The 14,451-nt window shown below is 37.2% G+C and overlaps 1 protein-coding gene across 4 annotated transcripts in view; it reads right to left on the bottom strand.

Moving 5' to 3' along the window:
• The window catches only part of LOC148776201 (neurexin-1-beta), a 795,940-nt gene that overhangs the window by 28,643 nt on the left and 752,846 nt on the right, over positions 1-14,451 (bottom strand). For 2 of the 4 annotated variants that reach the window (XM_088841488.1, XM_088841487.1), the window contains one exon: positions 2,544-2,622. In XM_088841488.1, coding sequence (XP_088697614.1) covers positions 2,544-2,622 — 79 coding nt within the window. Of the gene's footprint in view, positions 1-2,534; positions 2,623-14,451 lie in introns of all 4 variants that reach the window. The other 2 variants (XM_088841485.1, XM_088841486.1) reach the window with 1 other exon arrangement.

The raw sequence follows: 14,451 nt of genomic DNA, 5'->3' as shown, positions 1-14,451 counted from the left end.
TCTTAGAGCCAAAGGGAAAGACAGAAAACTAGTCTATAAGGAAAGGTTAGTAAGACCTAGGAGCAATGGCTAGAAGAATGGATCCTTTAACTATGCTCAAGAAAGGGGAAAAAAGTGACCATTTAAATGCTTTTGAACTGTGGTGCTGGAGAAGACTCTTGAGAGTCCCTTGGACTGCAAGGAGATTCAAATACTCCATCCTAAAGGAGATCAGTCCCAGGTGTTCATAGGAAGGACAGATGTTGAAGCTGAAACTGCAATACTTTGGCCACCTCATGTGACGAGTTGACTCACTGGAAAAGACTCTGATGCTGGGAGGGATTGGGGATGGGAGGAGATGGGGATGACAGAGAATGAGATGGCTGGATGGCATCACCGACTCAATGGACATGAGTTTGGGTGAACTCTGGGAGTTGGTGATGGACAGGGAGGCCTGGCGTGCTGTGATTCATGGGGTCGCAAAGAGTCGGACATGACTGAGCGACTCAACTGAACTGAACTGAACTGAGACTTCTTATGCTGAAGTTACTAGGTACTCAAGGTGAGGATTCTATATAAAGAAAATGACAGCCTCCACTCAGACAGCAAAAGAAGGATTCTGCCCAGAGGAAAACTAGCAAGTACTATAATTAGTAAGAACCTAGACTGTTTTCAACATTATGTTAATCAACTAGAAAATACTGAAAAAAATCACCTGCTCTCATGCTAACTGGGAAAACAAAAACAAATTAATACAAATATAGACACACACATATCAATGTATAACAAATACCAGACTTGGTTTCATGAATGATCCATGCTGGAAGATCTCGGAGAAGATACAAAAAAAGACAGTCATGGGGAGGAACATGAGTATAAGAGGAATGGGGAAAAAAGACATTTGAGGGAGGGATAAGACAGAGATGGACTGACATAATGGACAAAAAAGCACTAGCTTTTCCTTTTTGACTAACATAGAATGAGAATTAAAAAAGAGGGGGCCCAGAACTTATCAGGAAAGGACCACGTCTGTCTAGACAGCTGAAAGGGAATGGATGATCATCAGGTCACATTCTAATAACTGTATGTGAAAAATGTTCTGGAGGCTGAGAATTTCAATATGTTGGATGGAGGTGAGAGAAAGATAGATGGGAAGACAGCCAGGATGGACCTTCAAGACCTTCTGCTGCTGAGAGATGACAGCTGAGCTCCTCATGGGCACTCAGTAGCTGCTCTAAGAGCTGACAATCAGTAGTTATAGCCAGTGCAGGGAAGTGATATTCAAAAGGAGGTGCAACATATGTATCATGAATCATTTTTTATTCAAATATCAGAATGAGTAGATAAAAATGATATTCTTCAGAATAATTACACATTAACTTTTAAATTATGATATGAAGTTCTCCTGGGGTAACAGGTGACACCTACAGAGGTCATGAGTTATCCCATAGTGGTGAGTCCATAGATACCTCAATGATTCAAACCCTAAACAAGACAATTACTGAATTTTAAGAAACTGCTTACAAAGGAAACTAATACAAATTACCCTAATACTTGGTATTATGAGTATGTAGATGAAACTCAGGTTATGATTCATTCATTTTCAGGGTCCACAGCTACCACTTGATGGTACAAGGCTGCAGGTAAACAGCTGTTGCTTAGTTGCTAACTCTTTTGTGACCCCATGGACTGTAGCCTGCCAGGCTTCTCTGTCCATGGGACTTCCCAGACAAAAATACTAGAGTGGGTAGCCATTCCCTTCTCCTGGGATCTTCTCGACCCAGGGATTCTGCATTGGCAGGCAAATTCTTTACCACTGAGCCACCAGGAAAGTCATACTTATGTATTAATCATACTTTATCACAAAGAAGGAGGGTAAATTATGTATCACCTAGAGTTAAAACACATCAACTTGAATTTTAGGGAGACATGGGAAGATTCAAACATGTCTCTATTAAATGAATCAAAGATTGTACCTGTACTGCCATAATACTCTTACTTTCAAAATTCAGAAATATATCACTTAAGATAATTTGCTGGCAAAATGAGAGGTGAAGACGTTTTGTCAGTAGAAAGGTCAAATAATTTTCCACAATGCAATGCAATTTTTAAGTTTTACAGTTTTACTATAGATGACCCAAGGGAGTCCCCCTAAACAATTATATTGAAAATTATTTATTGTGAGCTAATGGAATATGAACAGTAAGGTATGAGCCTTGTTTGCTGTCCTCTACTGTTTTTTCTGAAATACCTAATCTTGGTGGGTTTTGTTTTAAAATATTTTTTTTCAATAAAATGTAGGTAACTGTATCCATGTAAAATAAATGTAGGTAAATGTATCCATGTAAAATGTATCCATGTTAAATGTATCCATGTAAAATAAATGTAGGTAACTGTATCCATGTAAAAACTAGGAACTCATCTTACAATGAGGTGTTGTTTCAAAGGGAGGACTTCTAGATATAAGTGCAAGGATCTTTTTATAAGGACTATATATAGCATGCAACAGAGATTTACAGTTGAGCCAAAGAAAGTAAGAAAAAAAGTCGACTAACCTAACCCACCTGAGCTCGGCTCACAGGGGTCAATGTCCTCATCATCACTGGGACACTCTGCTGAGGCCACAAGGATGTCATCTGTGGTCTGCAAAAGAATCACATTCAGTAGATTACTTTAACGGGACCTAACAGATCTTTTCATCTTTCTCTCATGTACTAAACACCATTTGCATTTACCTGACCGATTGAGAAACCAAATTCAATATTTCCCTTCCCAAGGACACAGAGCTTACATTGTTCAACATATGTTATGTTCCTCATGGAAGAATTGGCATATTTGTGAACCCTTGATTCTAGCTTATTTTTCATGAGGATAGGTGGCAGCCAACTTGTAGATACCCATCCATTTAACTTCATGGTGAAGCTGCATGCAGGAGCAGACAGCGGTTTAAAAAACAGCCTGGCAGAAACAGATGATTTGAAATTTATTACAGCCCTGGAGTGCTACAAGGTACGCATCAGTGGGCTTTATGCCATGCTTGTGCTTGGCTTCCTAAAAGCAGAACAGCTATAACCTTTTATATTCATGACCAAGTAGAAGAAGTCAATGTATCTTTGAGATATAGCCTGTCTTTATTAGGAAACACAGATTAAGCAGAGAATATTTTTTCACTGATGCAAAAAGGGAGGCAAATATGGTTCATGGAAGGTATTTTAAAAAATTTTTGTTGCGCTTTCACTCTCAATTCTCATCTTTGTAATATTCAAAAATCAGGCATTATTTCCCCATTGTCTTTGCCACCATTAAAGTTTCAGAATAGATGAAGAGTACTGGGGGGATGGTATTTTACAGCAAACAGGATAGAGATGACAGTTTTCTTTGTGACATTTTAGTTGCTTCATTGCACTTACAGCAAAGAAGATAACCATCAGTGTAATAAAAAGCAGAGTGTGTAAATCCTAGCAGTTAGTCACATAATCAACATATTTACAAGCATTAAAGGCTATTCTTTACTGTCACTTATAAGCAGCAGTAAATTCAGCATAGATATTTCATAGAAACTGAAGATTTGCATCATATTTGGCTAAAGCTAAGGTGACGAGTTGACTCACTGGAAAAGACTCTGATGCTGGGAAAGGTTGGGGGTGGGAGGAGAAGGGGACGACAGAGAATGAGATGGCTGGATGGCATCACCGACTCTGTGGACATGAGTTTGAGTGAACTCCGGGAGTTGGTGATGGACAGGGAGGCCTGGCATGCTGTGATTCATGGGGTCGCGGAGAGTCGGACACGACTGAGCGACTGAACTGAATTGAAGGCAACACAGAATTCAAGGTACAAGAAGGAAAATATCTCATTACAACTGTTAAGGATTAAGAGATTATAACTGTTTGGACAATACTCAGAACTACAATATTGATGAAATCCTTATTGAAAAGTAGAATTATAATAGGAGTCTCAAAGGAAAGAAAAAATAAGAAATATGATAAAATATATTTTTATTAAGGGAGTATCTAATAGAGGGTAAAGTGTGCTGTGCTTAGTCACTCAGTAACGTCTGACTCTTTGCGCCCCCATGGACTGTAGCCCACCAGGCCCCTCTGTTCATAGGGATTCTCCGGGCAAGAATGCTGGAGTGAGTTGCCATTCCCTCCTCCAGGGGATCTTCCTAACCCAGGGATCAAACCCAGGTCTCCTGTACTGCAGGTGGGTTCTTTAACCTCTGAGCCATCAGGGAAGCCCAATATAGGGTAAAGTATAAATATATAAATATTAAGAGAATAGTGTCACTTTGAAAAATGGAGACAAGGGATGATGTATATTTGTGACAAACATAGGTTCAAAATGTTTCAAGTACAAGGTCTTTAATTAATTAAGAATAAAGGATTTGTTCAGATGTTAGTGCTTCACAATATAACTTTATATAGTATTTTTAATAGTATTTTGAGATGGCTTCACATTATTCTTCTCTTAATTCCTTTGGCAATTAAGTTGGGAGACCAAATTCATTTATTTTGCTGCTGTCATATTAAAAGAAGAAGTTCAAATGCTGGTTTTCCAGAATTGTAACTGTTAATGCCAGTGATAGCCACCAGCAATTGGTGTGATAATCACGTAGGTATCTTTCATTAAAGTGAGCTTTAAAAGGCAAGAACACATCTTTCTTTTGGCATGAGCACGTCTCTCAGGATAACATTCAAACTGACTTGATAATAACAAGTTATTGGATTAAGAGGTCTGCCAGGTCAATTGTTCCAATTCGCCCCAGAACTGATAATCTGCTTTTCAAAAGCCAACTTCAAGTGGAAAGCTACTCTTTTTTTTTTTTTAAACTACAGTGGATACTCTTTAAAATTAATTTCAAGTTAGAAAAAATTTCTCATTTTCCTTGAGCAATTTTAACTCTGTTGATGAAATCCGGAAAGGGACGTTGTTCTGTTCTTGATTGGGGGAGGGGAAGGAGGAGCAGGAATGTGGACAAATTCTTAAATCTAGTGTCTCTCATCCTGGCAGTGATGTGGTCCCCTCTCCCTTCCTCCATCTGGGAAGACATTTGGTAATGTCTGGAGACATTTTTGCAGCCATGAAATTAAAAGACGCTTACTCCTTGGAAGGAAAGATATGACCAACCTAGATAGTATATTAAAAAGCAGAGACATTACTTTGCCAACCAAGGTCCATCTAGTCAAGGCTATGTATGGTTTCTCCAGTGGTCATGTATGGATGTGAGAGTTGGACTGTGAAGAAAGCTGATCGCCGAAGAATTGATGCTTTTGAACCATGGTGCTGGAGAAGACTCTTGAGAGGCCCTTGGACTGCAAGGAGATCCAACCAGTCCATTCTAAAGGAGATCAGTCCTGGGTGTTCACTGGAAGGACTGGTGCTAAAGCTGAAACTCCAATACTTTGGCCACCTCATGGGACGAGTTGACTCACTGGAAAAGACTCTGATGCTGGGAGGGATTGGGGGCAGGAGGAGAAGGGGACGACAGAGAATGAGATGGTTGGATGGCATCACTGACTCGATGGACATGAGTTTGAGTGAACTCTGGGAGTTGGTGATGGACAGGGAGGCCTGGCGTGCTGTGATTCATGGGGCCACAAAGAGTCGGACATGACTGAGCGACTAAACTGACTGGAGACATTTTAGTTGTATCAGCTGGGTGGAGGGTGGGAGTAGGTGAGCTACTATTAGCATTCAATGAGTGGTCACCAGGGATGCTGCTAAAAATTCTAAAATGTATGTGACAACGCCCCCAGCAAAGAAAGATATGACTCCATAGTTTCCAAAGTGATAATAGTGCAGAAGTTGAGGACCTCTGCTCTAAAAACTCAAAAACTGTTCTGTTCCTTGTTTTTCTCATCTGAAAAAATTGGAGAGCACTCTCACTGTTATTGTAAAGATTAACTTAGTACATGGAAAGCAACTAGAATAGGACCACCTTTTAAATATTTAAAAAAGTTGTGATAGTATCAACATTATTATCTCACAAATGGAGCACTGATTTAATATTTTTTGTACTATATAAATAATTTAATTTTAGATATTAAACTGGAAGTTGCACATGTGAATTATTCTCAACTTTACATCTCTTGTTAGTTTTTATACAAAAATAGAGCAGCTCTATTGGTACTTGGTTGAACTAAGTTTTCATCTTTTGCTTCCCAGATTTAAATTCTGAATTAGAAGTCAAACATAAAAAGTAAATAATAAAGGTTTCTTCCTAAAAGAAATTCAAAGACAAGAAATGAGTGACTCAGTGTAGTGTTTCAGGCAAACTAAATTATTTAGGCTGCACAAGTTAAATTTTGTTTTAAAAGTTGACCTATTTTTTACATTCCACAGCCTTCTGGAACAATTCCACAGCAAACAGAAAGTGTCAGAATGTTCTCAGTGTTATCTTTCACAAATCATAGTACCTAAAATAACAAAAGATATCATAGAATAAATAGTACCTCCTATACCCCTTAGTAGGAAAAAAAGTCACCATACAAATATGACCCTATTGTACAACTATATTTTAGTTTTTAGTATACTTTCCCTGATATAAACAATACACTTTTTTCATATTTTTCTCTCAGAAATTAAAATCCGGCAACAGTCTTGTGAATAAAAGATCTCAGATCAATAGATGCCTTGATAGAAATCATCACTGTATGAAAAATCAGGAAGTGGCTCAAGTGTAGGGAGGAAAATCAAATTTCATTCCAGGGGTTGAATTAACTAAACACTTTTCTAGCCAAAGCTTTGTAATTTAAATTTAATTCACTGTGTTTGGAACTGTCTCCCTATGACATGCTGTTGAAGAGAGGTAGAAGAAACTCAAATATGTCACATTAATCAATTCTATTCTTCAGTATACTTTTCCCTGATGTTTATAACCTTTTCCAGAAAAGAGACGGCCTGCTGAAGAAGAGAGAATAGTGATCAAGCAAAGGCACTGGCTTTTCATAACCATACATTTAGATAAGTGTCCCTAACTGTGTATTTAACCACTCACAAGTCAAAGCACATGCTGGTCTTCCTTAATTCAGAATGGTCTGGATATTTTCATGGCCAACATCAGTGCTTGTTCAAAATGTCTGCTAAAACTACTTTATGTTTCTTTACCTTTAGGGAAAAAATGACTTGTACACAATTCAAGAATTAAAGGCACCGAAACTTAATTCACATGTTTTATGGATCAATACCAACCTGGTATAGGGGAGGAAAATGTACTCAGAATGGGAGGGAAAGGAAGTTTTTAATGTACAGTAAGACATTAGAAAAATCAGGAGGTGGCTGATTCTTAGTTTATATACTAAATCAACATTAATTTATTTAATGCCCAGGGTTATTAGGTGGTGACCATTCAGTGGGATGGGCTTCCCTGGTCGTTCAGAGGTTAAAGCATCTGCCTGCAATGTGGGAGACCTGGGTTCGATCCCTGGGTTGGGAAGATCCCTTGGAGAAGGAAATGGCAACCCACTCCAGTATTCTTGCCTGGAGAATCCCATGGAGGGAGGAGCCTGGTAGGCTACAGTCCACGGGGTTGCAAAGAGTCGGACACAACTGAGCTACTTCAATTTTCTTTATTCAGTGGGCTAGAAAGTAGAGAAACACTGATGTATTTTTGTTCCACAGAGAGACTTTTTGCCTATCATCGCATTTAATGATGGAATTTGTGGCATATTTACTTTTTGAATATAGCACAATTGCATATCTGTGTGGTAAGAAGATATGATGAGAGGATAGATAAACTTATTGTGTAATATTATATCCTTGCTCAGAATAGCATTGCTAGACTTTATCCCTCATGGTAAACAGCTTTGCTGAAGACTGAAACATTCTAATGGAAACACCTACAAGAAAACTCTACCAGGACAAATCTGCTTTGTAAGGAAAGGAGCACACTTAAACTGTGCAAAGACGTCCACTATGAATTTGATACCCACAAAGAAATTCTTGATTTACTCTAAAATTTCAATTGAAACTTTATTTCTAAACAGCAACAGTATGGGACTTCCCTGCTGGTTCAGTGGCTAAGACTCCATGCTCCCAACACAGGAGACACGTTTATAGTTTTTGATCCCTGGTCAGGGAACTAAGATCCCACATGCCGTGCAGTGTGCAGCCAGGGGAAGGGAAAAAACAAAACAAAACAGAGCAACAGTCTATTTAGCTATACATCCAAATACAACATAAAAAATAATTGTCTCAAGCAACGGTGCTCCCTCGTTGTAACGGTATTTAGTCTAATCTCTCATGGCTGTGATGGACACTTAGCCTAAAATGACTGAGACAGCTGATTGAGTACAGTGCCACCGAACATGTGATGTATTTGACTAATTGATGGACACTTGTTCTGGCTGATACTTCTGTTTACATGAGGCAGCTAGGGAAGGAAGAGAACATTCATATCTGCCTTTCAGCACTGAATCTGACAGTTTTCCCTATAAGATTTATCACTAGGTGAACTTTCCAGGAAAAAAAAAAAAAGCCAGGATTCACAACTAGCGACACAAACTCCTCCAACTAGGTCTGAACCATTACACTGATAATCTACATGGCAAGAAGTTTTAGGAGGTGGGGGAAGTTAGAGTTTTCACCAATGGAGAAAAAGTGCAAAAAAAAAAAAAAAAAAAAACCAAAAAAACCCAATTGTAAGACATATATAGAATTCCCAAACAATATGATCAAATCAAACCACTAAAGAAATATATCAAATTGGTAATTTTAGTTAATCCTATTTAAAATGTGGAAGGACTTTAGAAACTTTGCATATTCCATCATCTCAGTGAAGCTTTGGTTCTTATTTTTCATTTGTTTCTTTGAGTAGCAGATGCCACATAAAGATATCAATCCCATCCTCAGTAATCTAATAAAAGTAATAATAATAACCTGAGATCCTATACATGAAGGATCCATTTTAGCTCCGGCACATGAGTAACAAAGAAAATGAAGATCAATTGCTGCTAAGTCACTTGTCGTGTCCGACTCTGTGAAACCCCATAGACAGCAGCCTACCAGGCTCTGCCGTCCCTGGGATTCTCCAGGCAAGAACACTGGAGTGGGTTGCCATTTCCTTCTCCAATGCATGAAAGTGAAAAGTGAAAGTGAAGTCTCTCAGTCATGTCTGACTCAGCGACCTCATGGACTGCAGTCTACCAGGCTCCTCCATCCATGGGATTTTCGAGGCAAGAGTACTGGAATGGGTTGCCATTGCCTTCTCTGGAAGATCAATTAGTCACCAACAAATTAGTCACTCATCTGGGCACAGCATTTTCTGATGGGCACAAAATATGGTTATTACCTGAGAGGGTTTAAGTTGTGATTCCTAGCTGCAAATAATTAATTGTGTCCATTCTACTCTAAAGCATAGGAATAATTCACTCATTAATAGAAACAACAGTAATCAAACTAATAGCTTATTTTGATTGAAATGTAAGAGTGCCCCCATCTCTATTACTTCATTAAATATTCACCAACAACATGCTTATGCAGAATGCAGGTGAAGGTACTATTACTCTGGGTGTTACAGTTAAGTGCCAAAAAAAAATACCTGTTTGTAGACTTATTCACCCAATTTGAACGTTTGAACATTGGCATTCATGAATATTTAGGGAAAAACTGAAATATCCTTGAAAACAGCCAGCTTTCACATTTCTTTAATTTTTTTACCTCAATTGATGCTTTAGGTTATAAAAAGTGACCATAAATCAGCTGTCTTCTTGGAAATTACAGACTTGAAAGCCATTCGATTTTCTTCAGAATTTCTTGGCTGTTTAAAATGTATGCAATGGTTTCAGAACAGCACAAGCAAACTGGATAGAAAAACTTACCACATAAAGATATCACGAATGTCTTACTCATTCTAACATTCATTTTTATATGCATTTGATACTGGTCATCCTAACAGGAAAAACTCTAAAGGGGAAGACAGGGATGTAGAAAGAATGCCATAGAAAAATGAACTTATGAGAGAAAGAAATGAACTGAATCCCTGCTTAATGAAATTTAAAAAAATTATATTTTAACAAAGTTATACAAAAGAGTGTTAGTTGCTCAGTTGTGTCCGACTGTTTGTGTGTGACCCTATGGACTGTAGCCGACAAGGCTCTTCTGTCCATGGGACTCTCCAGGCAAGAATACTGGAGTGGATTGCCATGCCCTCCTCCAGGGGATCTTCCCAACCCAGGAATTGAACCTGGGTCTCCTGCATTGCAGGCAGATTCTTTACTGTCTGAGCCACCAGGGAAGACCCTGCAAAATAAAAACCTGGTATCAGGAAGTTTTTAATTAATCTTTTAAATAAAAAAAATAATAATTTTAATCTTTCTTTGAGATACTGATGACCTCTCTGCTTATTTCCATTTTAAGCCAAAGTAAGTAGGAGCACTAGCCAAAGGAAAAGTTAAAAGGAAAGTTTAAATTTTCAGAAAGGAATTGGAATAACCTTTTCTCTTGGATCGCCATGAATTAGAATTTGGGAGTGTAAGACCTCCAAAGAATGCTGGTAGTGGAGTGGAGATGCTAAAAGGGAAACTAGAATATGCATGTGATTGAACGCATTTCCTCTTAGTTTGTTTTGTTTTTGAACAAAGACCTTCCTGAAATGGATGTGGACATTTCCAAATTAAATAATGACAGATGTTTACAGCGTAAATCTATGCTTCTAGCTGTGTCAATGTGAATCTTTAGTCTAACTGTTATGACTGAATAAACTAATTAGTTACACAGGTTGAACTGAAAATCCTTACTGGTAATGAGGCCAAAACAGTTTGTAATTGTAAAAGGCCTATGATGGACAGTTTCAACAACATGTCCCCCAAATCCAAGTTTCCCTTGTTGGCGTTTAACATGCTAGCAAATGGAATCATACTTTAGTCAAGCAGTTATATATCTTCTTGGGCTCAGTCAGACCCTAGTGATCATTAGTCCAAGTTTTTGATTTTACATACTAGGAAACTGAAACTAGAAAACTAAGTCTCTTTGTTTGATTCTAATTATACTGCAAATGAATAGCAAGAATATGAGATAATTCTGACTCCCAGTAGATTATGACTGACTGTCATTCCAGGTGATTTCTATCCTTCCACTCATTACTCATCCATTTATCTACTCATTCATCCATCCAGCTCAAACCATTTTGTTTTTTAAAGGGTTTGATGTGATTAAAAAGATACAAAATAAATTTAAGGTAAGTTAAAAGTGGCAAAGGAAAGTATTGGATTTTACATAAGTAACCACTAAACGTATCATAAAGAAAGCCCACACAGGTACTAGGAGACATATCCACAGCTATTGCATCACTTGATATGGCAGCACATGAAGTGGCACTAAAAAAGGAATAAAATGAATTCTGGAGTTTAATTGTTTACTCCACTTACAAAAATTCAAATATTTATAGAACAATATTGATAGAACCATGTTACTCTGAAATGGAGTAAATCCAGAAAGTTCTTTACTTGTGTTAATCTTTTCTTAACTTATTTTTTAAAGACTTTAAACATCTGGACTCCCATCTCTGCATATAAATGTGTAACTAAATTCTTTGGGACAGAAAGAAAATGTAGATTATTGAAACTTTTCCTATTTTTCCCCTTGACTTAGAACACTGCAGGCCACACTGGCTACAAAATTAATTCAATGGACTGTTGATCTTCTCATTAATCCACTGATGAAAACTTCCAAAGCCTCTCAATTAACTTCTGTTTTCATAATAAGTGGTAATGAGATATTTATCTTTGTCTCTCTCACATACCATCATTAGGGTTTTGTCAAATTATCTCATTACATCTTAGGAATAAATAATTGGAAGTGACCATTTATTAATAATACTGGTTGCTTCTCCAGTTGCAATCTAAATATGTATTCACTAATCTGGACAGTCTCATTTACATCATACCCCTAGAATTGGAGGTTTGAAGTCAAGGTTTAGAAGGAGCCACAGGCAGTTAGTCATCTAGAACACTTCTTTCCTGCAGGGTAGGACCATGAGAAAAGTTCCCTTGATAGAGCTTTAACCTGGAAATAAATGAGAACTTCCATCCCACACAATCCTTGAAGTATGCGACAGCAAGAAATAGGGATGTGGTTGGAAATAATATGGATCTAACTGACAGCTGGTTTTCTGATTTTTTTTTTGGACCCATTTGTTGTATATCTGCAAGGTTCTATACCAATATCTTAGCTAATATCTGAGCAGCATTTCTATGAGCGCTCTGGCAGAGTGATTAAGAGTAAATGTGATCTGGCTTAAATGTTAAAATGTTATTATGTTCATGAACTAAGAAGATGGAGTCCTTGTTGGTTATAGTTAAACTGGACCTCCAAGCTTCCAAATTTGACTATTTCACTCCTTGTGATGTGTACTTACTTTGGTTCCTTATACCTATTTGGAATATGTTACTGTGGAACCACTTCAGTTTACTTTGTTACATGCTGATCAATAATATAAAATATATAAAGTCTTGATCTGGGTTTTATAAGTAGTATTACCATCTTGAAAAGGTCTCTGTGTTTGCAACAGTACATAAGAACATGTACATTACATATGTAAATATATATATGTGTGTGTATATGTATTATATATACATGTGGAATAATGTATATACAATCATTTGTATATGACAAAATAACCTCTCTATCTCATAGGGATATTATGGGGATCCATTTTGAAATGTGTGAAAGAACTTTATAAATATGAAAGTTCTCACAAGCAATGTTTAGATGCTATTATTACAACTAATACAGTTACTTTTCTTCCTCACATGACGATATGAAGAACTGTTCTGGGGAGTGCTTAAGGAAGGCAGCCACATATCCACTTAACTGAATATATTTCATTTTCATGTCATGAAGTCCTTTTGTCCCCTCAGTTATTCGAATAAGATCGGTATCTCTCATTCCAAATGGCTCTTCATATAAAGGCTGCTAATTCTTGGGAAGATCCCTTTTATTTAGGGATGTGATTTACTTCAGCACCGCTTGCTGAGTACACATGTTTCAATCCCACTGGTAACCTACAAGATGGGCAGTGCCAGTCCACGTCGAGTTCTGTCATTTCTTCTTCTCTAGGTCAGAGCTTTGAGGGAGTTACTGTACAGATGCAGGGCTACTGGCGTTCCCTTGAAACTCTCCTTGTCATTCACTTTTCTGGGACTTAGAAGATTGTGACAATTGAGTTGACTCTGACTCATGCCCTATTATATCTAGAGCAAATAAATGAACAGAAAACAAGAAAAAGAGATCACTGAGCAAATACTGCTAATTAAAGGAGAGAGAGAGAGAGAAACAGAGACAGAAGGAGAAGAAATAGGCAGGGGAGCTGAGGCGAGAAGAGGAGACTCATTCTAAGTGTGATACTTGCATCACAATGCTTCTTATTGTAGTGGTTGTATCAGTATTTATAGTTGTAATGTTGCCTATGGTCATGTTTCCTAGATGGATTAAAAATATGAGGATTAACTTTTGTAAGACACTGAACAATACTTTCTTAGCACATTAGAACAGTAGAGGTATGTGCCTTTCCAAATTGTTTTTAAATCTAAAAGTTTTTGAACTGCCTAGCTATATTTCATATATTTCTGTGGGACAGGATTCTTTTCTATGATTATAACCCTTGAACACCTATTACATTTATCGTGGTTCAGTAGAGTAGATTTAAAATGTCATCACCATTGACTGTAACGGTTAATTCACAATGGATATCAAAACATCAACTCATATACTTTAAACAATTTTGTCAATTATACCTCAATAAAGATGGAAAAAAATCTTATCATACTCTAAAATTGGCTTCTTTAACCACCTATAATTTCAATATCAGCACTTGATGAAAATAATTATGATTGTGAACATAGAATTAATAAAATTGTATGAAGAATTCATCTTTAAAAATAGAAGAAATATTATATGTGACACTTGAATTGGTAGAATCATTTCAAATAATCTTTTCCTGATGGTCATCCTCTCTAAGCTCACTATATCTGAGTGTATTTTTGTCACAATTGCTTATTTATAACAGCTCATTAAATCTCAAAATAAGAGTGAGAAAATATAGATTATTTTCCAGGAGTATAACTCCTAAGAGTGGGAGATGAGAATTGTGGCAAAAATCACACTTTTTGAAAGATTTTTATCTGCCTTCCACCATCTCTAGAAGTGACAATGAAACTTTATAACTGGTTTTTACATTATACCTCATGGCTGGAAATTTATGGTAGAAAAATAGCAAAAAGTGACATTATCTTTAACTGTAAAGAGAAAATGACTGAAAGTTTGAAGGAAAGAAAAGCTAAAAATGTCTTGCAATAAGTTGGTCTGCCTGCTTTTATGAAGCATCTCTGCTCCTTTGAGAAAGCAATAAAATATAGCCTGCTTTTGAGAAAGGTGAAAAAAAATGACAGTCATTCTGGTTTTTTTTTAATATATAATATTTCCCCAACTCAGTCTCCCCTGCACTCTATTTCAATAGTCTTACCCTGTAAA

The sequence above is a fragment of the Moschus berezovskii genome, chromosome 11 (genome assembly GCF_049115385.1).
Source record: "Moschus berezovskii isolate FMDL1 chromosome 11, NW_MosBer_1.0, whole genome shotgun sequence".
Lineage (NCBI taxonomy): Eukaryota > Metazoa > Chordata > Mammalia > Artiodactyla > Moschidae > Moschus > Moschus berezovskii.
Note: the sequence above shows the minus strand (reverse complement) of the source record. Positions and strands in the feature narration are given on the sequence as shown.